Source organism: Pristiophorus japonicus, chromosome 8, assembly GCF_044704955.1.
Source record: "Pristiophorus japonicus isolate sPriJap1 chromosome 8, sPriJap1.hap1, whole genome shotgun sequence".
Classification (NCBI taxonomy): Eukaryota; Metazoa; Chordata; class Chondrichthyes; family Pristiophoridae; genus Pristiophorus; species Pristiophorus japonicus.
Window position 1 is genome coordinate 207,777,002 of NC_091984.1, and position 27,091 is coordinate 207,804,092.

The 27,091-nt window shown below is 42.8% G+C and overlaps 1 protein-coding gene across 6 annotated transcripts in view; it reads right to left on the reverse strand.

The window, feature by feature from the left end:
* Positions 1 to 27,091, reverse strand: part of atxn2 (ataxin 2) — a 115,555-nt gene that overhangs the window by 71,404 nt on the left and 17,060 nt on the right. For all 6 annotated transcript variants that reach the window (XM_070887868.1, XM_070887866.1, XM_070887864.1 and 3 more), the window contains exons 4-5: positions 21,072 to 21,143; positions 19,147 to 19,306 (exon numbers count right to left, since the gene is read on the reverse strand). In XM_070887868.1, coding sequence (XP_070743969.1) covers positions 19,147 to 19,306; positions 21,072 to 21,143 — 232 coding nt within the window. The remainder of the gene's footprint in view (positions 1 to 19,146; positions 19,307 to 21,071; positions 21,144 to 27,091) is intronic.

Here is a 27,091-nt window from a genome sequence, read left to right on the forward strand (position 1 = left end):
CACACACACCAAGAGAAAGAGAGACACACACACCAAGAGAGAGAGAGACGCACACACCGAGAGAGAGACACACACACACACACACAAAGAGAGAGAGACGCCCGCAGAGAGAGAGAGAGAGAGACGCCCGCAGAGAGATGCCCGCAGAGAGAGACGCCCGCAGAGAGACAGAGAGACATCCGCAGACAGAGAGAGAGACGCCCAGACACACACCCACCCCGAGAGAGAGACGCGCACAGAGAGAGAGAGAGACGCGCACAGAGAGAGAGAGAGACGCGCACACAGAGAGAGAGAGACGCGCGCACAGAGAGAGGCACGCCCGCAGAGAGAGAGAGGCACGCCCGCAGAGAGAGAGAGAGAGACACAGAGAGACACGCAGAGAGAGACACAGACACACACACACACACACACAAAGGGTGAGACACAGACACCCACACACCGAAAAAGATACACCCCCCGTGACACACACACACCCACCCCCCCCCCCCCGCACGCAGAGAGAGAGAGAGGCACGCAGAGACACCGAGAGAGAGAGAGACACACAGGGAGAGAGACACACACGGAGAAAGAGACACACAGAGAGACAAACACACACAGCGAGAAACACACACATACCCACCCCCACGAGACACACACAAACACAGCCCCACGAGATACACACACACACACACGCACACACACACCCCAGCCCGAGACGCACACACACATCCCCAGCCCCACGAGACACACAGACACACATCAAGCCCCACGAGACGCACACAGCAAGCCCCACGAGACCCCCCACACACCCACACGAGACCCCCCCCACGAGACACACACACACACTCACCCATCCCCGCGAGACACACACACACACCCAGAGACACATACACACACACCCACCCATCCCGAGACACACCCACCCCCACCCCGAGACACACACTCACCTCCACGACCCACACACACACCCCCAAAAGAGACGCATGCACACCCCCCCAAAAGAGACGCATGCACACCCCCCCCAAAAGAGACGCACACACACACACACAGAGAGAGAGACACACACACACAGAGACACACAGAGAGAGAAAAAGACACACACAAAGAGATAGAGACACACACACACCCCTATCTCCGACGAGATGCACACACACACACCCCTATCTCCCACAAAGCACACGCACACCCCCCTATCTCCCACGACACACACCCCTACCCACCACGACTCTCACACACACCCCTACTCGCCACGAGACACACACACACACACCCCCCACGACACACACACACACACCCCCCACGACACACACACACACCTACCCCCCACGAGACACACACACACACCTACCCCCCGCACGAGACACACACACCTCCCTACCCCCCGCACGAGACACACATACACCCTTACCCCCCACACGAGACACACATACACCCCTACCCACCACACGAGACACACATACACCCCTACCCACCACGAGACACACACACACACCCCAAAAGACACACACACACCCACCCCAAAAGACACTCACAAAGACACATCCACCCCCCTCAAAGACACACACACATACGCACAGAGACGCACAGAGACACACCCACACAAAGGCACACACACAAAGACACAGAGAGACAGAGACACACACACACACACAGAGAGACACAAAGACACACCTACCTCCCACGAGACACACACACCCCCCTACCCCCGAGACACACACACACATCCACCCCAAAAGAGACAGACATTCACCCAAAGACACATCCACCCCCCCCCCCCCCCACACACACATACGCAGAGAGAGAGAGGCGAGGCACGCAGAGAGAGAGGCACGCAGAGACACAGAGAGAGACACACACACACACACACACACACACACAGAGAGAGAGAGAGAGAGAGAGAGACAGACACACACAGAGAAAGAGACACACAAAGAGAGAGACACACAAAGAGAGAGACACACAAAGAGAGAGACACACAAAGAGAGAGACACACAAAGAGAGAGAGAGAGAGAGAGAGAGAGAGAGAAACACACACAAACCCACCCCCACGAGACACACAGACACAGCCCAACGAGACACAGACACCCACCCCCACGAGACATACACAGACACAGCCCCACGAGATACACACACACACACCCCAGCCCGAGACACACACACACACACACCCCCACAGCCCGAGACGCACACACACACCCCCAGCCCCACAAGACGCACACACATCAAGCCCCACGAGACGCACACACATCAAGCCCCACGAGATGCACACACACATCAAGCCGAGACCCCCCACACACCCCCACGAGACCCCCCACACACCCACACGATACCCCCCCACACGAGACCCCCCTCCCACGACACACATCCACCCCGAGACACACTCACCCACCCCCACCCCGAGACACACCCCCACGAGACACACACACACCCACCCACCCCCACGAGACACACACACCCGCCCACCTCCACACACCTCCACGAGACACACACACACCCGCCCACCTCCACGAGACACACACACACCCGCCCACCTCCACGAGACACACACCCCCACGAGACACACACACACCCACACCATCATCATCATAGGCAGTCCTTCGAAGCAAGGATGACTTGCTTCCACGCCAAAAAGGGATGAATTCACAGGTGTTTCAATGAAGGACCTAATATTCCAGATTCCGACCTACATCGTGAAGGGTGGAAGATGCCTGCGTGTGGATTTTTTTTAACGTGTGGTGGCCGTTGCGCACCAGCCACCAGACAGGCTCGACAGAGCTAGGTCTTGGTCCAGTGGCACTGATTATCCAAGACTAACTGAGATCAGCTCTGCTGCACAGATCGAGCGTGCACACATATCGCAGTGTGGGCTGGTCCATGCTGCCCCTGGGCCCTCGCCTCTCATGGGTCCCGATCACTTCCCTCTACGGACTCTTGCCGCTCCTTAGCCTCTCCTGCTGTGCCTGCCCGCACTGCAATCAGCGACCTGGCTTTGCAGCCGTTGCCCTCCTGCAGCAGCACGCGCTGCTCCCTGCAGTGGTATGCCGCCGTACACTGCTCCCTCCAATGGCCCCGGCCTGCTGATGGTCTTGCAGGCCGGGCCGCCGCACACACACACACACCCACCAGAGACACACACACACACACACCCCCAGAGAGACACACACCCACACAGACAGACCGCACTCCCCCCCCCCCCCCCCCCCCGAGACACACACAAAGCCACAGAGACACCGGCCCCCCCCCAGAGACACACATACAGCCAGCCAGCCCCCCCCCCCCCCCCAGAGACACACATAAAGATAGAGACACCACCCCCACCCCCCAAGAAACACACAAGAGAAAAACAAATACTATGTTTGGTGACTAAATGTTCCAACACTGCCTGTCTGCTGCTTATTTCTCTGCCAGAGGATCATGCAATAATTGCATGGATCAATCCAAAACTCAGCACTGTTGATCATTGGGTCTTTTTCATTCCTTGCATTTATCTGCAGTATGTCTTCTGCAGGACTGCTAAATTCCAATTAATAAACCAATAAGCTTTCTTCACATTACCATCTTAAAAAAAATCATGAGTTAAACAAGCAGAAAGGAATTATCACTATGAAAAATAGCTTCAAAACTCAGTCCAACCAGTTTCATGTTGCACATGCGGATTTGCACAATGTTAGGTGCTTCGCCCAAATATTATTTCCATTAAATTAATAGATATGTATTATTCTGTAAATTTTTCGGAACTATGACATTACTGTCGCACTACAGTGCTTAATGGAACACTACTGTTAACATAAACTGTAAAATCAAAGACGCAAAATAGGTTTTTTTTTTCAAGCCAGGGTGGGAGAGGTCGGGGGAAAAGATAACAATGCATCTTAAAATTGTTTCGCTGCAATATTCTGCACATGCCACAGTTCCAAACAAGTACTTTAAATATGCCCAGAATGCTTCTGCACTATATTTAGGATTCCATTTCTACCAACCATGCACAGTTAATATACTTGGAACATCGCTGCAGTGCCTCGGGGTAACTATTTTCAGCTGTTTCATTCATGACCCTTCCTCCATTAAGCAGTCTGTGCCGCATGCAGCAAGTCCAGAACATCAGCCAGGCTCGGGTGGACAAGTAGCATTCTTGCCACACAAGTGCCAGAAATTGACCATTTCCAATACGAGAATGTCTAACCACCTGTCCTTGACATTCAATGGATTTACCATTGTCAAATCCCCCATCATCATCATCATCCTGCAGGCTCACCATTGACCAGAAACTCTGGCATAAGCCAGAGGCATGATGGAATATTCTCCACTTGCCTGGATATGTGCAGCTGCAACACTCAAGTAACTTGACACCATCCAGGACTAAGCAGTCTGCTTGATAGGCACCTAATCCATTAGCTTAAACGTCCACTCCTTCCACCACTGGTGTACCATGACTTCAGCAGCACCTCCCAAACCTTCACCACCAGAAGGGCACGGCAGCAGGTGCATGGTCCCAAATTCCCTCCCCATCACACCATCCATTGTTGGATATATATCACCATTCCTTCATCGTAGCTAGGTCTAGATTCTGGATTTCCCTACTTAACAGCATTGTAGGAGTACCTTCACCACATGGACTGTAGCGGTTGAAAAGGCAGCCCATCACCAACTTCTCAATGACAACTAAGGTTGGGCAATAAATGCCAGTCCTGCCAGCAACATTCATACTCAGAAAATGATTTTTGTTTATTTAGACTAAAATGTTCAAAAATATGAAGTAGACCAGTCAAATGTTCAATATCAAATGAAGTTTGGCTTTTTAAAATACAATGGAGATTTTTAAAAGTGAATTAAAATATTCAGTCTGTAATTATTTTTTAAAGATCAGCCAATCCTCAAGTTCAAATGCATGTTGCAATCTTCAGAGTACTAAAAATACATTTTAAGAACTTGGAACATCCAACTGGTGACATTTACACATTTTTCTACAAAGAATCCCACATCTTTCAGCAGCAACAGCATGCTCTGATTCTGTGGGTGGCTATTTTTAAACTGGGGCTTGTTTATTTTCCATTTGTTGGAAAAGCAGGAATATCACAGCTGAAAAAATTCAGGAATCTAAGCCACACAATTAACTTGAATACAAATCACTATCATCAAATTTTCTATCCATTGACCATTAATGGGCAGAGACTCTGTCCCTGTGGACCAAAGCCATCCCAAGCCACTACTCTGCCAAGCCTCCAATATTACAAAACACTTGTATGGTCCTTTACAGTTATGAGTTTAATAGTTACTTTATATCCACTCTGCAATGAACTTTTAACAAAGGAAATAATTAATTGACTGAACTCGAATAATTTTACTTACTAATTATGGAACATAATATTTTAGATCTAGTATTGTGTAGTGAGACATAGTTAATTCATAACCTTGTAGTAAAGGAGTGATTTAGTTAAATCTTAAGTTGGCTACGGTAGATTGGAAAACTAGATTAAAAAAGAGAACGGTAGATATGCAATGGCAACTATTTAAATAAATAATTCATAATCCACACAAATATACATTCCCTTAAGGAATAAAAACTCCATGAGAAAAATGGTCAAACTGTGGCTAACAAGAGAAGTTAACATAGTATTAGGTTGAAGGAAGAGGTTTATAACGTTGCCAAAAAGTGTAGCAAGGCTGAGGATTGGGAGGATTTTAGAATTCAGCAAAGGATGACCAAGAAATTGATGAGAGGAAAAAATAGAATGAGAGTAAACTAGCAAGAGACAGATTGCAAAACCTTCTGTAGGTATCTAAAAGGAAGAGATAAGCAAAAGTAAACATGGGTCCCTTGCAAGCAGACAGGAGAAATAATAATGGGGAATAAGGAAATGGCAGAGACATTAAACAAATATTTTGCACCAGTCTTCACAAAAGACACAAAAAACATTCCGTAAATAGTGGTAGACCAAGCGTCTAATGAGAATGAGGAATTAAAGAAATTAGTATTAGTAAAGAAATAGTATTTGAAAAATTAATGGGACTAAAAGCTGACAAATTTCCTGGACCTGTTCCTAGGGCTTTAAAGGAGGTGCTCCAGAGATAGAAACATAGAAAATAGGTGCAGGAGTAGGCCATTCGGCCCTTCGAGCCTGCACCACCATTCAATAAGATCATGGCTGATCATTCACCTCAGTACCCCTTTCCTGCTTTCTCTCCATACCCCTTGATCCCTTTAGCCGTAAGGCCCATATCTAACTCCCTATATCCAACGAACTGGCATCAACAACTCTCTGCGGTACGGAATTCCACAGGTTAACCACTCTCTGAGTGAAGAAGTTTCTCCTCATCTCAGTCCTAAATGGCTTACCCCTTATCCTTAGACTATGTCCCCTAGTTCTGGACTTCCCCAACATTGAGAACATTATTCCTGCATCTTAACCTGTCCAGTCCTGTCAGAATTTTATATGTTTCTATGAGATCCCCTCTCATCTTTCTAAACTCCAGTGAATACAGGCCCAGTCGATCCAGTCTCTCCTCATATGTCAGTCCTGCCATCCCGGGAATCAGTCTGGTGAACCTTCGCTGCATTCCCTCAATAGCAAGAACGTCCTTCCTCAGATTAGGAGACCAAAACTGAACACAATATTCCAGGTGAGGCCTCACCAAGGCCCTGTACAACTGCAGTAAGACCTCCCTGCTCCTATACTCAAATCCCCTATCTCTGAAGGCCAACATACCATTTGCCTTCTTCACCACCTGCTGTACATGCATGCCAACTTTCAATGACTGATGTACTATGACACCCAGGTCTCGTTGCACCTCCCCTTTTCCTAATCGGCCATCATTCAGATAATATTCTGCCTTCGTGTTTTTGCCACCAAAGTGGATAACCTCACATTTATCCACATTATACTGCATCTGCCATGCGTTTGCCCACTCACCTAACCTGTCCAAATCACCCTGCAGCCTCTTATCGTCCTCCTCACAGCTCACACCGCCACCCAGCTTAGTGTTGTCTGCAAACTGGAGATATTACACTCAATTCCTTCATCCAAATCATTAATGTATATTGTAAATAGCTGGGCCCTGCGGCACCCCACGAGTCACTGCCTGCCATTCTGAAAAGGACCCATTTATCTCGACTCTCTGCTTCCTGTCTGCCAACCAATGTCCATGTCAGTACATTACCCCCAATACCATGTGCCTTAATTTTGCATACCAATCTCTGATGTGGGACCTTGTCAAAAGCCCCATATGGATGCATTGGTTTTGATGCTCCAAAATTTCCTAGATTTTAGAAATGTCCTGTGAATTGGAAGGTAGAAAATGTAGCACCGCTATTCAAGAGAGGAAGAGAAAACAGAGAACTTTCAGCCAGTTAGCCTGACATCAGTAGTAGGGTAAATGATAGAATCTATTAGGGATGTGGTAACAGGGCACTTAGAAAATCGTAATGGTCCTGATTTTACAGTGGATAATGATAGCAAACTGTCAGCTTTCGCCAGCATTACCCCTCTGAAACTGACCACAACTTCAGGATTTAGCGCATGCACATCCAAGCACAGAAATCCTGAAATTGCAGTCAGTTATTCACTGCTCGGTACAGTCTGGACCACCACAACCCATCCCCCTCACTGCTTCCATAGCCGACAATCAGTGGAACGAGCGAAAATCTGAGCACCTCCATGTTAATATCACTGTTAAATACCCCATTAATTGTTAAGCTTTGTTGGAATAGGTGTAACTAAGGTTTTAACAGCGTAACAACCGTTCTGGCCCTGAAAAATGATTTCTATATTTGTGGATCGTCAAATTTCTCCATTATGATAAAAAGCTTGTTCATGGTATTTAAGCTTCTACCAAACCCTAGTCCCAATCTTTATTTCGCTCTCTAACATTTTTTTAAAGTGAGGATTAAAAGCTGCTTTTCATTCCTGGTTTGCTGTCTGTGAGAGTTCTTCAATGTGATTTGCTACTTAGACAGCATGACTATAATAGCTGATCGCCAAAGGAATCCTCAATTCACAGCGCTACAATCAATTACACGTCGAGAAACCTCTGCTGCGATCTCTGTGGGCAGTTTTCTTTAAGGGCAGTGGTGATCGCCGACGCATCGCCGCTGACTGCAAATTACAGGCCATTATGATTGGGCAGTCAACACGGATTATGAAAAGAAAATCGTGTTCGACAAATCTGATGAGTTTTTTGAGGTTGTAACTAGCAGGGTAGATAATGGGGAACCAGTGGATGTAGTGTATTTGGATTTTCAAAAAGCATTTGATAATGTGCCACACAAGTAGGTTATCACAATAAATTAGAGTTCATGGGATTAGGAGTAAAATATTAGCATGGATCGAGGATTGGTTAACAAACAGAAATCAGTTGAAATAAATGGGTCATTTTCATTGGCAGGCTGTAACTAGTGGGCTACCGCAAGGATCAGTGCTTGGGCCTCACTGATTTATAATCTATCAATGACTTAGATGAGGGGACCAAGTGTAATGTATCTAAGTTTGCTGACAATACAAAGCTAGGTGGGAAATAAGTTCTGACGAGGCTACAAAGAAACTGCAAAGGGTTAAAAGTGTGTGGGCAAGAACATGGCAGATGGAATATAATGTGGAGAAATGTGAAGTTATCCACTTTGCTTGGAAAAATTGAAAAGCAGCTTTTTTTTTAAACTGCTGAGAGATTAGGAAATGTTTCAGGAGGGACCCAAGGGTCCTTGTACACAAATCACAAAGTTAACAAGCAGGTTCAGCAACCAAATGGAGGAAAGCAAATGGTATGTTAGCCTTTATTACAAAAGGATTGGAGTACAAGAGTAAAGTCTTACTTCAATTATATAGGGCCTTGGTGAAACCACTCCTGGAGTACTGTATATAATTTTAGTCTCCTTATCTAAGGAAGGATATACTTGGCCTTAGAGGGAGTGCAACAAAGTTTCACTAGACAGAGTCCTGGGATGGGGAGATTGTCCTATCAGGAGAGACTGAGTAGACTAGGTCTATATTCCCTCGGCGTTTAGAATGAGAGGTGATCTCATTGAAGTGTATAAAATTCTTAAGAGGCTTGACAGGGTAGATGCAGGGAGGATATTTTCCCTGGCTGGGGCGTCTAAAACTAGGGGTCAGAGTCTGAGAGTTAGGACTGAGATTAAGAGAAATTTCTTAAGGGTTGTGAATCTTTTGAATTCCCGACCCCAGAGGGCTGTGGATGCTCAGTTGTTGAGTATATCAAGACAAAGATCGATAGATATGGGTATAGTACAGGAAGGTGGAGTTGAGGTAGAAGGTCAGCTATGATCTTATTGAATGGCGGAGCAGGCACGAAGGGCCGACTCCTGATCAATGTTCCCTCTAATCTCTTTTTGTGCCGCATTTAAAAGCCAGAGAGCCAGCTGCACGGGAGCTCTACACAGCTGCGCAGTCACACACCTTAAAGGGAACATTTCATTACAGACTGCCAACAGGACACTGGCCATCTCAATTTCTCTGCTCCCTCATTCATTCCAACCTACCTCCCTTTGAACTCCGTTCGCTCAGATCCAACCCCAACTCATTAAACCTGCTGACAAGGGTGGCGCTGTTGTTGTTTGGCGAACCGACCTCTACCTTGTCATCATAGGCGGTCCCTCCTATTGAGGATGACTTGCTTCCATGCCAAAAAGGGATGAGTTCACAGGTGTTTCAATGAAGGACCTAATATTCCAGATCCCGAACTACATCTTGAACGGTGGAAGATGCCGGTGCGTGGATTTTTTTTAAACATGTGGTGGCCGTTGCAAACCAGCCACCACAAGGGCTTGACAGAACTAGGTCTTGGTCCAGTGGCAAAGGTTATCCAAGACTACTGGAGACGAGCTCTGCTGCCTTGTAGTGGCTCATCGGCAACTCTCTGACACTTCCTCCTATTTCCCCCTAGACCATGACCCCACCACTCAAAATCAAGCCATCATTTCCCAGACAGTTACTGATCTCATCTCCTCTGGAGATTTTCCCTCCACAGTCACCAACCTCATAGTTCTCCAACCCTGCACAGCTCGCTTCTATCTCCTTCCCAAGATCCACAAATAGGACTGCCCTGGTACAGTCATCGTTTCAGCCTGTTCTTACCCCACAGAACTTATTTCTTCCTATCTCGACTCACCAGCACCACTGGGACCCGCAACGTCGGAATCAAAACCATGGAAGGTGGAACCAGAACCTATGAAACTCTGATGCCCCTTAATGTGGGCTCATAAATATTAATTTGGAAGGTCTCTCCTGGCATGCAGGTACAGCAGGCGGTGAAGAAGGCAAATGGTATGTTGGCCTTCATAGCTAGGGGATTTGAGTATAGGAGCAGGGAGGTCTTACTGCAGTTGTACAGGGCCTTGGTGAGGCCTCACCTGGAACACTGTGTTCAGTTTTGGTCTCCTAATCTGAGGAAGGACGTTCTTGCTATTGAGAGAATGCAGCGAAGGTTCACCAGACTGATTCCCGGGATGGTGGGACTGACATATGAGGAGAGACTGGATCAACTGGGCCTTTATACACTGGAGTTTAGAAGGATGAGAGGAGATCGCATAGAAACTTACAAGATTCTGATGGGACTGCACAGGTTAGATGCGGGAAGAATGTTCCCGATGATAGGGAAGTCCAGAACCAGGGGACACAGTCTTAGGATAAGGGGTAAGCCATTTAGGACTGAGATGAGGGGAAACTTCTTCACTCAGAGAGTTGGTAACCTGTGGAATTCCCTACCGCAGAGAGTTGTTGATGCCAGTTCATTGGATATATTCAAGAGGGCGTTAGATATGGCCCTTACGGCTAAAGGGATCAAAGGGTATTGAGAGAAAGCAAGAAAGGGGTACTGAGGGGGAATGATCAGCCATGATCTTACTGAATGGTGGTACAGGCTCGAAGGGCCGAATGGCCTACTCCTGCACCTATTTTCTATGTTTCTATGACTCTTATTTTTTCTCCCCTTGTCCACTCTCTTCCCACCTACATCGCGACTCCTCCGACGCCCTCCATCACATTAACAGTTTCTAGGCCCCAACTGTCTCCTTTTCACCATAGATGTCCAATCCCTTTACCATCCCCCACTAGGATAGCCTGAAGGCGCTAACGCTTCTTTCTCAGCCAGTCCCCATCCACCTCCGCCTGGCTGAACTTGTTCTCATATTGAACAACTTCTCCTTTAACTCTACTCACTTTCTCTGAATTAAAGGTGTTACTATGGGAACCCGCATGGGCCCTAGCTATGCCTGCATTTTCATGGTATATGTGGAACATTCTTTGTTCCAGTACTACTCGAGACCCCTTCCTCACCTCTTTTTCCGGTACATTGATGACCATCGGTGCTCTCGCCCTGGAGTAGAAAATTTCATTCACTTTGCATCCAATTTCCACCCTTCCCTCACCTTCACATGGTCCATCTCCGACTCTTCCCTTTCCTTCCTCGACTTCAGTGTCTCCATTTCTGGGGATAGGCTATCGACCAGTATTCACTATAAACCCACTGACTCCCACAGCTACCTGGACTACTTCCTCCCACCCCACATCTGTAAGGACTCCATTCCAGTTTCTCCGTCTCCATCGTATCTACTCTGACGACGCCACCTTTCACACTAGTGCCTCCGACATGTCTTCTTTTTCCTCAACAGAGGATTCCTCTCCACCGTGGTTAACATGGCCCTCGACGGTGCTCGTTCTATTTCCCGCACCTCTGCTCTTACCCCTTCCCCTTCCTCTCAGAACCACTACAGGGTTCCCCTTGTCCTCACCTTTCACTCCACCAGCCTCCACGTTCAATGAATCATCCTCTGCCATTTCCGCCACCTCCAGCGTGATCCCACCACCAATCACATCTTCCCCTCCCCTCTTCTCTCAGCATTCCGAAGGGACTGCTCCCTCCACAACAGCTGGTCCATTCCGCAGTCACCGCCAGTACCCCTTCTCCTTCCCACGGCACCTTTCCATGCAAGCGCAAGAGATGCAACACCTGCCCTTTTACCTCCTCCCTTCCTGCTATCGAGGGCCTCAAATACTCGTTCCAGGTGAAACAGCGATTTACTTCTACTTCTTTCAATTTAGTGTACTGTAGTCGCTGCTCACGATGGGGTCTTCTCTACATTGGGGAAACCAAACGCAGATTGGGTGACTGCTTTATGGAGCACCTTCGTTCAGTCCGTAAGCGTGATCTTGAGCTTCCAGTCGCCAGTCACTTTAATTCGACCCCCACTCTGACCTCTCCCGTCCTCGGCCTACTACACTGTCCCACTGAAGCTCAACACGAGCTCGAGGAACAGCACCTCATCTTTCGTTTAGGCACTTTACAACCTTCGGGACTCAACATCGAGTTCAACAATTTCAGATAGCCTTGCCCATTTTTGGCTCCCTTCCCTTCCCTCCACACCGCCCCCCACCCCCCCCCCCCCCCCCCCACCGATCTTATGTTTTTTTCTCTTTGTCTTTAATGGCAGCTGATCATTATTCCACCATTCATACCCTATTCTAGACTTTTTTCTAACTTCCATCACCATTTCAATTCGGCCCATCATCCCTTTTATCTCTCTTGCCTTCCACCCTATCAAAGACCTTCCCTTTTGTTCTTTCTTCCCCTCCCCCTTTCAGTACTCCTTAAGAATCTGTTCTTTTCGAACATTCACCAGTTCTGACGAAGTGTCATCAACCTGAAACGTTAACTCTGTTTTTCTCTCCACAGATGCTACCTGACCCGCTGAGATTTCCAGCATTTTCTGTTTTTATTTCAGGTTCTAGCATCTGCAGTATTTTGCTTTTGTGTTAAAGGGAACATTGTTCCTGATCCTATTTCTTATGTTCTAATGTTCTTATCTAAACCTCAATGGGATTTTACCACAGCAGACGTAAATCATGCATAAGATTTAAGTTATGACCCATTTACATGACATTATGAAATTTGTTTGTACACATTTCTATTAAAACTGTTATAGACCTGCAAGAATTAAAATGTTACATCAGAGATATGATTATCGCCATAACAAACATCCAGCCCTTTTTAAAGCCCAAATACTTGTTGTACCTGAGTTTCACTATATTTTCACTAAAAATGTAAACAGACAATACACTATTACTGTACAATTGCCAGCACTATGTCAAAATAAACTTTCCTGTAAAGGTATTTTAATTACAATGCTTTTATGTTACCAATTTACAGATACTCAAGTGATTCATGTCATAATTTGGATAGCAAATGCTAAATCATCTATATAACTATTTCAAAAGTAGATGACTTGCAGGTGTTACTATGATTTCACTGTTCAGTAATAGTTCCACTTTTCTTCTGATCAGGCCCACATCACTGCTGAATCCTCTGCCATCCCCAATGACGAGCTCAATTAGCCCAACATATCCCTAATAGGCCTGCAATTCAGCTAATCGCCAAAACCTTTGCATCATCTCAAATCTTAAATGGCGTCTCCTCACCGCAGGCTCTTTGACCACTATTCCATGTCTTTTGTAACTACCTGCAATAATTTATACTATATACCAGTACCATACTTTACATCACTCTTGCTTCTGGACCAACTTTATTTCAGCTTAGAAAGTTGCTAATTCCAAGAAAGGTCGTCCCTCTTACCCTTCAAAGTATTTCCCTATACATCAGAACTACTTACAGTTCTTGCTTAATCCATTAGGGCTCTAGTAATCCCATGTTATGAATGCGCAGTCATTGAGTATATTCAAGACAGAGATCGATAGATATAGGGATAGTGCGGAAAGGTGGAGTTGAGGTAGAAGATCAGCCTTGGTCTTACTGAATGGCGGAGCAGCCTCAAAGGGCCTGCTCCTGATCACTGTTTCCTCTTTAAAAAAAATTATTGGGCCATGTGGCCCATTCTAAAAAACCACGTATGCGCGGTTTCTGCAATAAAAATCAAGTTGCATGTGAGCTTTAGACAGCTGCGGATCTCAAGGACTCTGTTCTTGAATCAGCTAACATTGTTTTGGATATACTGAAAATCTTGGGCTGGATCTAGCACCTTGCACTTCAGAACAATCATAAGAACTTCCACCAAAGCTATGTCCATGGCTATCTAGTTCTCTGTGTTGTAGTTGGTAATTCATCTGATCTCCCCCTCCCCCCCACCCCCCCACTTAACTGAGGGACTCCCTGGCATTCTGGCCTCTCCCATGCTCACTCTTCCTTCGTCACACCAGTGATCTACACTTATCATCCTTCACATCATGTACCTTCAATGCAAGACCGAATCACATTATCTTCTCCATACCACTCAAAGGAGCAATGAATATCTTGTATTTTAATCCTTCAAAAAGATTCTTATCTCTTGTAAGCTTAATGATCACCTTTTGGGATGTCAGTTGCAGCCATTAATCAACATTCTTGGTCTCACTATCTCCTCTGATATCAAATGCAACTTCCACAACTCCTCCATTGCTAAATCTGCCTCCAAGAAACTATGTAACTCATTTGACCCAAACTGCACTCCTCCTCTCAAGTTTTGACTCTTGATTAAGCCCTAGCCCAAGAATGGAATATGCTCCTCTATCTCAGGAGGCTTCAACGTCTCCCTCGCACTCCTGAAAAAGATAAGATAAGCAAATTATCTTTCACCTCTAGCCCTCCATTTTGTGTTTATACTAGCGTCCTTATCTGAATTTTACTGATATTCTTTCTATACACCAAATATGCTGTCTTACATCCTCATTGTGTTTAAATACTCATTGCAGAGTCTCCTAATGACCCAAAAATGTGAAACTTTTGATCTACCCCAGTCTTCCCTTCTTCCAATATTCAGGCTCTAAAAAAATGTAATTGTGGAATTACCTAATTACGACTTCAAAATTTAACAACTCTTCTCTTATGCTTCTCAATTTTTAGTTTGATAATCAATTAAATTGGTTTTTTTTTAAAAACACATACTTTTAGTAAAGCATCCAAAACATTGGGTCCTGCCTGTATGTTGAAACAACTTACATAAGGGGCCTTGTCATTTAAAGACATTTCAAGTAACTAATAACTTTTTCATTATTTTCTTCCTATTTAAATAATTTGTGATGTTCTCATTGCATGTCTGTTTGGGTGGGGGAGTGGGGGAGAAGAAAGAGAGAGACAATGAGGGAATGAGTTAATATACAGTTGAAATTGTATTACAGAACCGTATTGCTGACATTGGCCCAGAATTTCCTGCAACAGAGAGATTGTAAATTTTGCTGTGTAGCAGGTTTCTCTCGCTGTTGCGAATTTACTTCAGAATTTCCTGGATTTTTAATTTGAACAGACCACAGCAAGCATAGCAGTGAACCAGAAGCAGTGCAGCCAATGTATGCTAGTACCAGCCTTTAGTACTTGCAAGTGTTAACAGGACAGATATGTGTTCATTGATATTTTGAGTTTGCTTAGGAGCAGTGCGTCGCATGCTTCATCCTGTGATTTAACATGTCTGGCCATTGTGTGCTTGGAATATTGATTAGCCTATTTGAGAGGAACTTTTACTTTCCAAATTAAACAATTCTTTGATGTCAGGAAGAAACTAATTTTAGAACAGCATTCCAATAACACTTACAAGGAGCAGACCTTTTACAGCAAGTTGAGAGCATCCATATTATTTGGCTTGTACATGGAGCAATGTTCCTTATTTAAAACTACACAATAAAAGGTGGACAAACTTGACCTTTTTACCCCAGGACTGGATGTAAATTAATGCTGCAATGATTAGTACTTTTATTGTGCTGTTGATAATTGTTCACATTGTTGTTCTTCTGATAGCTCAAGTGAGACTCATCAGTCGGATCAATTTGAATTCGGCATATCGTTTATCATGTTTGTTTGCATGTCTTTTCATATGGATGAAATAAAGTTGTGACTAGAGGTGTGCGTGGGTGGGAGTGGGGGCATTTTAAGCCACAAAAGGAACATCTGATTTTAAATAGATAATTGTATTAAACTGTGGGCTTGCTCTCATAACATTAGATAAAGCAAACATTAATGTCCATAATTGCTCCTCTGAGCACACAATGAGCACTGTGTTCTATCTGCAGATGTAATGCTTCCGGCCCAAATGTTGTTGCTGAAGCCAATTATAAATAATTTATTTGGGCATTGGAAATATGTTTAAAGGAAACTGATCTTGGGAGGACATCACTATGGGCCCACCAGCACCATATTTTCAAGTCTAGGCAACAGCAGCGATAGAAGTTGTGTTAATTCAGGAAATTCACCATCGCCATTCATTTTAATGGGTGGGAGAGTGGAACTATAAGTAATTTATCACTGTTTTCAGTGAGGGTAATGGCGGAACGGGGCAAATTCCCAAGACATTATGGCGTGGTACAAGTCACTTATTCTATCACTTCCTCTTTCTTTTGCGCTGTACAATAGGCCTTACAATGTAGATGTGCCATTACAATGGCATAAGTTTCCAGGAAATTCTGGGCCATTAACTCAGCGCCCCATGAACACAATTGCACTGACTAAGAGTTCAATCTTACACTTGCATTTAATCCCAAAAATTGGTCCAAAGGACTAAATAGTTAAACAACTGGCTTTCAAGACAAGGATATGGCAAAATAAAGTGTGTATTATTGGACTTGCAGTTTAAACACCTTTAAACCCATTTCAGAGCAACGAACAAAATTAAAGCCAGTACCACTGGCAGATTTAATCACTGAATAACTTGCATTTTTTAAGAAGGTCGACCTGAAACGTTAACGGTTTCTCTCTCTCTCCACAGATGCTGCCTGACCTGCTGTGTATTTCCAGCATTTTCTGATTTTATTTCAGATTTCCAGCATCCACAGTATTTTGCTTTTGTATTAGAAATATTTTAAATGGATAAATAATTAAAATCTGATGTATTTTATCATTTGAAACAAGCTCAGCCATATCCAGTTTGGCATTGGCACAAGATTTCCCCGTGTGAACAACGGATATTAGCAAGACTGGGTTAGAAGAATAGTTGACCAAATTATATTCAAACAACCATGAAAAATATCTTCATAATCTCAATTTTAATTATGAAATAGCATACCAAAACTTGAGAAACTATTTTTGTTGAACTAAATTAGAAGTGGAAGTAAATGTAGACTTTTACAATTGGGCTGACCAAACTATGGTTTTGCAAGTTACATGCCATTCTTCTGTTCCTAAGCACAGCTCTTTCCCCTGTAGTCAATTACCTGGCATGTTGCTTTCCCTGTCGTAATAGTAATACATTGGAGAATTACTGTGGACAGCCCCAATTTATCTTCGAGTGGCTACCCAAGGACAACAAAGTGTGAAAATGATACATGCCCAAAAAGACAAGGAAACATGCAAATAAAATATCTTGCAAAAACAGGAACAAAGTTCAATTCCTGTCAACTGTCGCACTAAGTACCCATGCTCAGTGAAGTGCAGTCTTTCCAGGTACATAATATTTTTATATCCATATTGTCACTTAGAACCACAAACATTGGCAACATGAGAACATAACAAAATGCATCTTATCCCAGACTGAACTGACTGTGCATGCATATTGCAAGCATTTTCAGTGAGAGTACAAAGTATCAAGACTAAATAGCCTTATAAAGGGCTATTAGCCTTAGCCCACCTCTCAAACTGCTTAGTTACACAGGAATATAACAGGACGGATTGTAAAATTCCATGACTAAGATATAGTTATGGGATTTCAAGCAGATTGGCCGCACGACAAATAACTACTTCAGTCAGCAATCCATTACATGCTACAGTAAATTGGAATAATCACGTCCAGTATCAGAGTGGGGAAAGTTGGGGGGTGTCATCACTGGACCATGTACATATCACCCAACAGCCAGTTCAGAACAGCATGAACATAAGTATAGGAGAAGATTGACTGCCAGCTCCAGATGTGTGGCCAGTTTGGAGTCCAGAGTGGGAAACAATCCTGAGGGAGTCTTGCCACCTATAAAAATCATTGTGAACAATGTGGCCTGCAGTATTTCTTTATCTGAGGATTGAAGCAGCTTTTCTAAATCAGCTACAGTAAAGCTGAAACTTCCCATCCCAGAAAGCACTAGAAGTAGCTTCTTTTTAAAAAAAAAGTCAAAAAAGAGAGGGGGGGGGGGGAAAAGAGAAATTCTGTTTTAGGTGGGGGTTAAGGGATAAATATTGGCCGGACACTGGAGAACTTATAAGCTCTTTTTCCAAATAGTGCTGAGAGATCTTTTACCACCACCTCAGAGGACAGATGGTCCCTTGATTTAACATCTCATCCAAAAGAAATTACCTCCGGCAGTGCAGCACTCTCTCAATATTGCACTGAAATGCCAGCCTAGATTATGTGCTCAACTCTCTGGAGTGGGGCATGAACCCATGACATTCTGACTCAGAGGTGCGAGTGCTACCACTTAGCCAAGACTGACAATTATTGGGACAGCTGGAGGCAAATCCAATGAGGACAAATATCTCACCCAGATATGGCCCTGAGTTATTCTAGGAGCACAGAAATATCTGAAGAAACCATACCAAGATATGAACATAAAACCATTCAACCCATCCAACATGATCGTTCCACAGTCTACGCATGGCTACCTCAATCATTGATCAAGCCCTACCCAACACCCAAAGTCAAATTTATTAGCCATAAAACTTCTGTGGACAAAGGATAGTGTCCCGAGCAGTCGCACTATATGATAGTTCCATAGACAGGAGAAGCAGTGCATGAAGCTGTAACTGGTATTTGAGAGAGACTTAACATATAGAATATCAAGGTGCTGTTTTAGTAGTTTGAGATTTTGGTTGCAACATCTTAATCAATGCCTCGATCTCAAGGTATTAATTCTGTGAAAACAAAGCATGGTTTCAGATCAGCACCACTTGATTTAAAAAAATTAAATGCTCGGGATCTGGATGACATTGGCATGATCACATTTTATCATCCATCCCTAGTTGCCTTGAGAAAGTGACAGTGGGCCTCCTTGTTTCGCAGTGATATGTACTCCATGTGGTGAGTCCGTAATATACAACTGTATCATCTGTATTCATGAGCAGAATAATTCTGTATTTTGAGATATTTGTCAACATAGTTATCTTTTCCCCACAGCTCAAATGGAAGTTCGTGCTTAAATCAACATACTTCAGTTTTGATCTTTCCCAGCAACTTAACATTCTGTTAAACAAATCTTAATGATAAATATAAGTTGAACTTCAAATTATTTCTATGAAAAAAAGTTAAAAATTCAATACCTCTTCTTGCATAATTTAAGTCTACATCTTTAAAATGCAGCATTACGACATCTGCAGATTTAAAAATGATACTTTCAACAATATCTTCACGTTTTGGCCCCAGTTCCCGTGAGCTGGATTCAGTATTCTTTCGGTGAGCAGCATCAAGCACCAAGTCACACTGAAAAAAAATCAAACTATTAGGAATGTTGATAAGCAAGCAAAGCGCTTGACAAGCAACAGCACTGTATTGCTTTTTCCCTAAAGTATTACATTTATGGTGAAATTAAAACTTCAGAAAACAATAGTTATGCAGAATCGAGTGAATGATACAATGGGAAGTATGTATTGAGTCAGGTACAAATATGAAAATGTATTTTTAAAAATTAAAGCAAATTAATTTATGTAGCTATAATCGAAGTGCATTCATCCAGAGCAATCCCAACAACCCTCCAATGTAACATCCAATTGCTTCGTAAATGATTCCAGGATTTTTGCCTCCGCTGTTCTATATCTTGAAGTTTATTCCACATGTTGATGAATTCTTTGTGCTAAGAATTTCCTGATGCCAGTCTTAAAAGCACCTTCTCTAGTTTGAACCCGTGTTTCCTTCTGCTACTCCGACAGTTTAATTTAAAGTCATATTATGAGAGCATGGTAGGTGTGGGGATGAAACATACTTCCGACATTGTTTCAGGACCTATCTGGGTGCTACCGTCTTTACTTACGTTAGTCATCCTCGCACAATCACTAAATCTCTTCTGACACTGCATAGCTGTACGTGAAGTAGTGGAAGTGACACTGACTACAATTGCCACCTCCTTTCAGAATGCCTGCCCCACCTTCTCGTTAAGCTTTCTCTTCTCTGTCCCAAGGAGCTGATCCCTCCTCGTCATTATTTCCACCAACAGAATCTCCAGAGGCATCAGTGAAATTTGGGGTTGTTGCCACTGCTGCTGTACCAGAAGTGGCTCCTCCTTCCCAAAGGTTTGACTGCAGTTTAATCTGCTTTCTGGATTTCCACAAGTTGCCTACCCCTTTATGCAACAGAAGCAATTTATACATTGCACCCGCACAGATTTCTCTCCCTCTCAGTGGTAGTGATCTACTTAGGCGCAGGGATAGCCGCCCTGCTCATCATGTTGTCCCAACACCAGGAAAATCGGGCAGGGTTATCGCAGCAGGCAAAGTTTCTACCCTGCATACTTCTAGTGGGAAAAACACAACGCAGGAAATACAGTCTCCTACACAATTATTCTAAATTTGAAAAGTCTGCTGTAATGAATCAGCTGATAGACAAATAATGAATTCAACAATTTTGCTGACTTTTAGTGAATTTCTATATTTAAATGTCCCATTTCAGATCATTTTACTTTTCTTACTAAAAACTCATGTTATTTGTACCATAAACATCAATTTCACTGGTCACAAGATGTGAAATACTCCACTTCTGAAAGACACCAGAAACAACATTTGTAGTAGATAGATTTAAAACAACAGATGCTGAGATTTTAATCATCAACTATCTGTGATTGAGAATGTAATGATCCACTATTTGCAGAATTTCAAATTATAAATAGCACCCTCGCAAAACATTTAAAAGAAAAAAGTGCACTAAGATAGAACTAACGGTTTTGTTACAATTAACAGCTTGATGTACAAAGAATGAATTAAACAACAATTTAGTTTGTTGCTACAGAATCTGGCCATTTAGCATTCGGTGCATTATTAGAAATATACAAAAGTACTGTAGATAAACAAGGCAATACTGTTCGAATATCTGATTACTGACCACCTTAAAGCTACAATGAAAAAGTATCAAACTTATTGTAGACAAATGCTCAAAATGTCAGCATAATTTCTAATCATGAATTGGGCTACATTAAGCTATTTTGTCATATACTATATTTAATAATCTGAAAGATGGACAAACAACTCTTGCTTACCTTAGGGCTGTAGGTTTTAAAAACTCCTTCATATATTCCACCATTTTTCACTTTTAGTTCACATTTTGCACCCTGTAAGATTAAACGTTACATTATTTAACCACTGACAAGTCTAATTGAGTTATACCGTGGTAGTCAAAATTCTGCAGTTAGCCACAATTTTCTAAATTGCTGTTGAAATGGTTGTGAATACCATTAAAGTGATTATCAATGTCCAATTTCCGAGTACTATTCTTGAAGCAAGCTTTTTTTTAAACATAACCTGTTTTTTTAAAAAAAAACTTCCCCTCCCCAAAATCTTCAAATTGCTATGGCTGAAAGGACAAGAACAAAAAGGCCAGTGATAATTACAAAACAATTGAGGAGCTCAGATCATGACATATAAAATAGAAGAGGAAGATCATCCCAGGTTACAAGACTAGCAGAGTGAATAGAAATTTGTTTGTGCTACAGAATTAGTGGATAAGTACTAAGTTATACTTTGATTCGTTAGCGGTTAACACCATTAGTGGCTTTTTTCCCCGCGAGTGCTAACTGGAATGGTTTCATTGACAAGCTAACTGGGAAAGTACTGGTGGCTGGGTGCAATTTTTCGTTGTGTTTTGAAAGTGTTACCTGAGTTAGAATTGACTATTTCTTTCTGCCAACCATTGTTTGAGTAAATTTTAGACTGTACAAGCAAGGAGGTTATTGAGATGCCAGTGCAGAGCCGAGTGAGTAGAGGGAATTTGGCATAAGTTGCTGACTTGAAACCACTATCAGTTAATTGTGTTTCCAAGTCGACTGCGACCAATTATTATGGCAAGACAATGGAGTCTGGCATTGTGCAGAACTTGCATAATATTACATCTGTGGTTGACCTGGGCACGTGTCACCAAATGGATTTACTCAAGTTAGGCATTAGGACATCCAGGGTAGCAATCTCATTATTCCTGCTGCCACACTAGGCCAGTAATGGAGAAATACAGATGAATACATGGCCTGACCAAACAGTGAGAAAGGAAGAGGTTCTGATTTCTGGGGTATTGACACCAAGTTCTGGGACTACTGGAAGTTCTACAGATGAGACGAGCTTCACTTAAAGCAAACTGTGGGGGTGATTCAAACCAGTAACAGGTGGGCGGAGCCAATTATTAGAGCATATGGGAGGGGCCGAGAACAATACACAGGAAAAGTAGTGAAAAGTGAACTCGAGTCGGGGGATATGGAGAGATGTTCCTTCGAGCTAAAAGGAAAGAGATTAAGGAGAAAGATGAAGAAGGAAAAAAAAGAGAAACGGGTACAGAAGGTGTGAGGTTTGGAATATGTATTTCTAATGCTTTGAACATTTGCAAATAAAGTTGGCATTAATTAGAATGATGTTGCAGCCTTAATAAAATCTTTGCTTTAAGCAGGGCTAGACTGGGAACTAGATATGTATGGCTATATTTTTTTTAAACGAGACACAGAGATGACGGGGGATGCGTATGGTGGCCTTATTAAAAGGCACAATTACAGCCAGAGAAAGGCAACATATTAATGGTAGTGCAGAACATCTCCCAGGTAGAATCAATAAATAAGAAGGAATCTGTTGCAATTTTGGGAGTATATTATAATTAGGGATTATTAAAGTTTGTCTTTGAATCGAATTCCACTATAAATTCCCAGAGCTCTTCAGGTTGGTGGATTGATAAAGTCATTTCTTCCCCAAATTCTCCCTGGTCTTCAGGGTGAAAACCTGGCCTAAGGTTTGCATGAATCATATTACTGCCATCATCACGAATGTTGCACAATCGTAATTTGGTGCTGATGTCACTGGTATGATGCAGACACATTTTAGGGCCCAATCTTCAGTGCCAGATTCTTTCAAGGGAACCATGAGTGTAACACTTCAGTGCAGTACTGAGAGATTGATGTACAGTCGGGAGGTGCCGTCTTTCAGATGAGACGTTAAACCAAGGCCCTGTCTGCCCTATCAGGTGGACGTAATAGATCCCAGTCACTATTCAAAGAGCAGGGGAGTGCCCCCAGTGTCCTGGCCAATACTTATCCCTCGATCAATACAAAAAACAGTTGACCTGATCATTTATTTTGTTGACATTATGTGGAAATTGGTTGCTGCGTTTCCTACATTACAACTTCAAAAGTACTTCATTGGCTATAAAAAAGTGCTTTGGGACATCATGAAAGATGTTATATAAATACAAGATCTTTTATTCTATAAAACTTTCAAAAATTTTAACAAGAAATATCATCCTTGTGCAATTTCCCTCCTACCTACAAGGGAAATACATGCATTTGGCACAAAACCTGAACAAAAATAGTTGCCGTTTGTTATGCGAAAGCTTTCAAAAACTTATAGAACCGATAATTTTTAAGAGCATGCTTCTTCCCTTAAATGATGCATGATAAAATATAGACAATATAATACAGGAAAAAAAAACCTGAAAATATAAAAATAACCCAAAAATAGATTAGAAAGGCTAAGAGGGATTATGAAAGCAGACTGGCAAGAAGTCAACATAAAAGGAAATAACAAGGAATTTTTTCAACAGCAGTAAAAGACCAGTCAAAGAAGAGTTGAGGCACCGTTAAAAAGGCTAGCTTGTACTGGAGTGTGAGGGAATGGCCAATGCTAATTATGTCATAATATTCATTGAGAAGGTGATAAGGGAAGTGCAGTGGAAGTGGTGCCACCAACTTTCAGAAAGTCTTTGACAAGTTAGCATTTATCACAGTAGACTATTGAAGATGTTTACGGGTAGGGAATTAGAGAGGGTAGCAAATTGAATAAAATCGAATTCAATGTCAGTAATTGCGAGGTGGTACATTCTGGTCGAAAAAAAATAAATTTATTATACTGTAAATGGGGGAAACTTAGGTAATGTTGAAGAGCAGAGGGATTTGGGAGTTCCAGTCTACAAGACTTTAAAAGCAGCAGTTCAACTGGATACGGTCATTAAAAACAATACTGGGCTTTATTGCAAGGCGTATACAATATAAAAGTCGAGATGCAATGGTGAATCTATAAAACACCATGGCAAGACCTGCAGCTTTGGCCTCCACACTATAGGAATGATGTTGAGGCTTGCACAAGAGGGTGCAGCACAGAATCAACAGGATGCTACCTGATATGAGGAAATACAAATACTAAGAAAAACTGGGACTATTTTTTGTTAGAACAGAGGAGATTACCAGCTGATATATGAAAGGATGGGATAAAGTAGATAGTAACAGACGGTTTCTAATAATTGAGAGGTCTAAAACCAGGGAAAATAGATAGGTAATTAAGTGCAGAGATTTAGAACAAGGATCAGCAGAAACTTTTGATTTTACACAAAAGTGGTAAGGCAGTGCAATCCACTGCTGGAATTAGTGATTGAAGCAGAGACCGTGTCAACGTGCAAGAACAGATTACTGAAGAAAAGGTAAATAAAGAGATGGCGGGGGGGGGGAAAGAGAAGGAGGGAGGAGGAGATAGGGAGGGACAGGGCAGGCGCATGGAATTCGGAATACTGCTCATGTGGACGATAAACACCAACACAGGGCGTTTGGGTCAAAGGGGCTGTTTCTGGTTGTAAATTCTGTATAACTAGCAGAGACCTGCAAAACATTTGCAGTCAAATTAGTATCTTTATTGCAACAATACTTGTTTAGACTGTTATCATCTTCGTCTATAGAATCAACGTTTATGTCCTCCCCCTCTTGCTCTGTCATCCACCTTGTCCCGCCCTCCTCCACCACTTGCTTCTCTCGGCTCCGCAGCAACGCCCGGGGAAGCCCTGCCCCCCTTGGCCCCGTCACATCCACTGCCTCCTCCTCATTGGAGCAGACCCATTGCTCCCCACCCCGATTGGTTGCGAGGCTGGCCGGGCCCTGATCGCCCATTGGTCGGTGCAACTGTCACCAGCCCCGCCCCCACCCCAGGACAGACAAAAACTGATTATTATAGATTTTATCAATCTTTATAAAGGAAGGTGAAAGGAGTACCTGAAGAGGATGTGGAAAAGCCACTGTTGGAGATAAGTATTCAAAAGACAGTATTATAAAAAGATTATAGCTAAGTTACCAGGCCCAGATAATATGTGCCCAGAATGAAGAGGTGTTGGGAAAGGGACAGCAGAGGAGCCAGTATATTTTTGCAAAAGTCTGTGGAAACAGGAATTGTGCCAAGGTTCTGGAGAGTGACAAATGTTCCACCACTTTTCAAGAAAGGGGAATGGAATCAACTGAAAAGTTAATGGTCAGTTAATCTTACTTTTGTTGTGGATAAACTTCCATAAAATGGGATAAAATGATTTAAGACTTAGAAAAGCATGGGCTAATTAGAAACAATCAATATATATTTGTAACAGGCAGACCATGCTCAACTAACGTATCTGAATCTGTGAAAACCAAGGTATGAATAAAGGAAAGGAAATGCAATGGATGTTGTATATACAGATTTCAGAAGTTGTTTGATAAGTTGTTCATTATGCAAATTAAGGCATTATGGTATTAAAGGGACTGTAGATGACAAGGGAATAGAAAGCAAGGTAGAGTTAAATGGATAATTCAGTTTGGCGGGATGCAAGTAATGGCGTGCCTTAAAGATCTGTGCAGGAACCCCTCATCTATTTATGAAAATAATTTGGCCATAGGAACAAGGAGTGATATTGAAGTTTTCTGATTCTAAATTATGGGGCCTAGCAAACTGTGAGCAAAAATGAGCAGATAGGTGGCAGATGCAGTTCAGAGAAATGTAAAATGGCATATTTGGGAAGAAGAATAGAGAAAGGAAGCATACCCTAAATAGCAAGAATCAGATCTATAGTTGTAGATATGTAAATCTTTAAATGGTAGGAGTGAGTGCAAGTAGAACAGCCCTTAAAAAGGCAAATGGGATTCTGGGTTTATACATAGGGACATTGAATATAGAAGCAAGGAAATTATATTGAATTTATACAGCATATTGGTTTGATGGCAATTGGAGTACCTCATGCAATCTACATCGCTTTATAAAAAGGACACTAGAGCCACGAAAAGGATGCTGTATAAAAATTTACTAAAATTGTAACAGAATGAGAGGTTATAGCTATGAGGCGCAAATGTTTTTAAAATCAGAACAGAGAAGGATGGGTAGGGCTAATTTTAAAACTTCTGAAAGCTTTTGAGAGTGTAAAGGAAAATAACTTGCATATATATAGTGCTGTTTCATGTCCTCAAGATGACCCAAACAGAAAATGAATCAATGACCTGTTCATCTGTTTAATGGTGTTAGTTGAAGAAAGAATTTTGGCCAGACTCTCTGCTCTTCTTCGAATATTGCCATGGAATTGTTTACATCTACCAAAACTGGCGGACACAGTCTCAGTTTAACATCTCATCCAAACGAAAGCACTTCCACTAATGAAGCATTCAGTCAGTACTGCACTGATGTGATTACATGCTCAAGTCTGTAGTACGGCATAAATCCATAATATTCTCATTCAAGAGGAGAGTGCTACCAAGCTAACATATAATAGATAAATAGTACCACTGTTTGACAAATCAGTAACAAGGTTGCACTGATTAACTAGAACAATAAAGAGGAAGCTAAGAATCTGTTCACACCAAGTTACTGGAACATGGGAGGCTTTACAATATGCCAGAGGCTACGACAGTATTTGAATGAGAATTAATTTAAGTATTTGAAAAGAAAGAACATAACCGAATACAGAGAAAGGACAGGGAAATGGTATTAGAGTAGAAAGCTCCAGAGTTGGAACAAAACAGGCATGTGGGCCAAATGGCCTCTGCTGTGCTGCAGATTCTATGGTTTAGGGCAACATATTTTCAATGTAAAGTAATTGCTCCATGCGTATGGTATTATGGTAGTTATGTTACTGTGCTAGTAATCAGTGGCCTGGTCTAACAATCTAAAGAATGTTAATTAAAATCCCACCGTGGCAGCTTGAGAAATTGAATTATTTTTCAGAACGATACAGGGCCTTAGAGTGTTAAATTATGAGGACAAGTTGCATAAACTTGGTTTGTATTCCCTGGAGTATAGAAGATTGAGG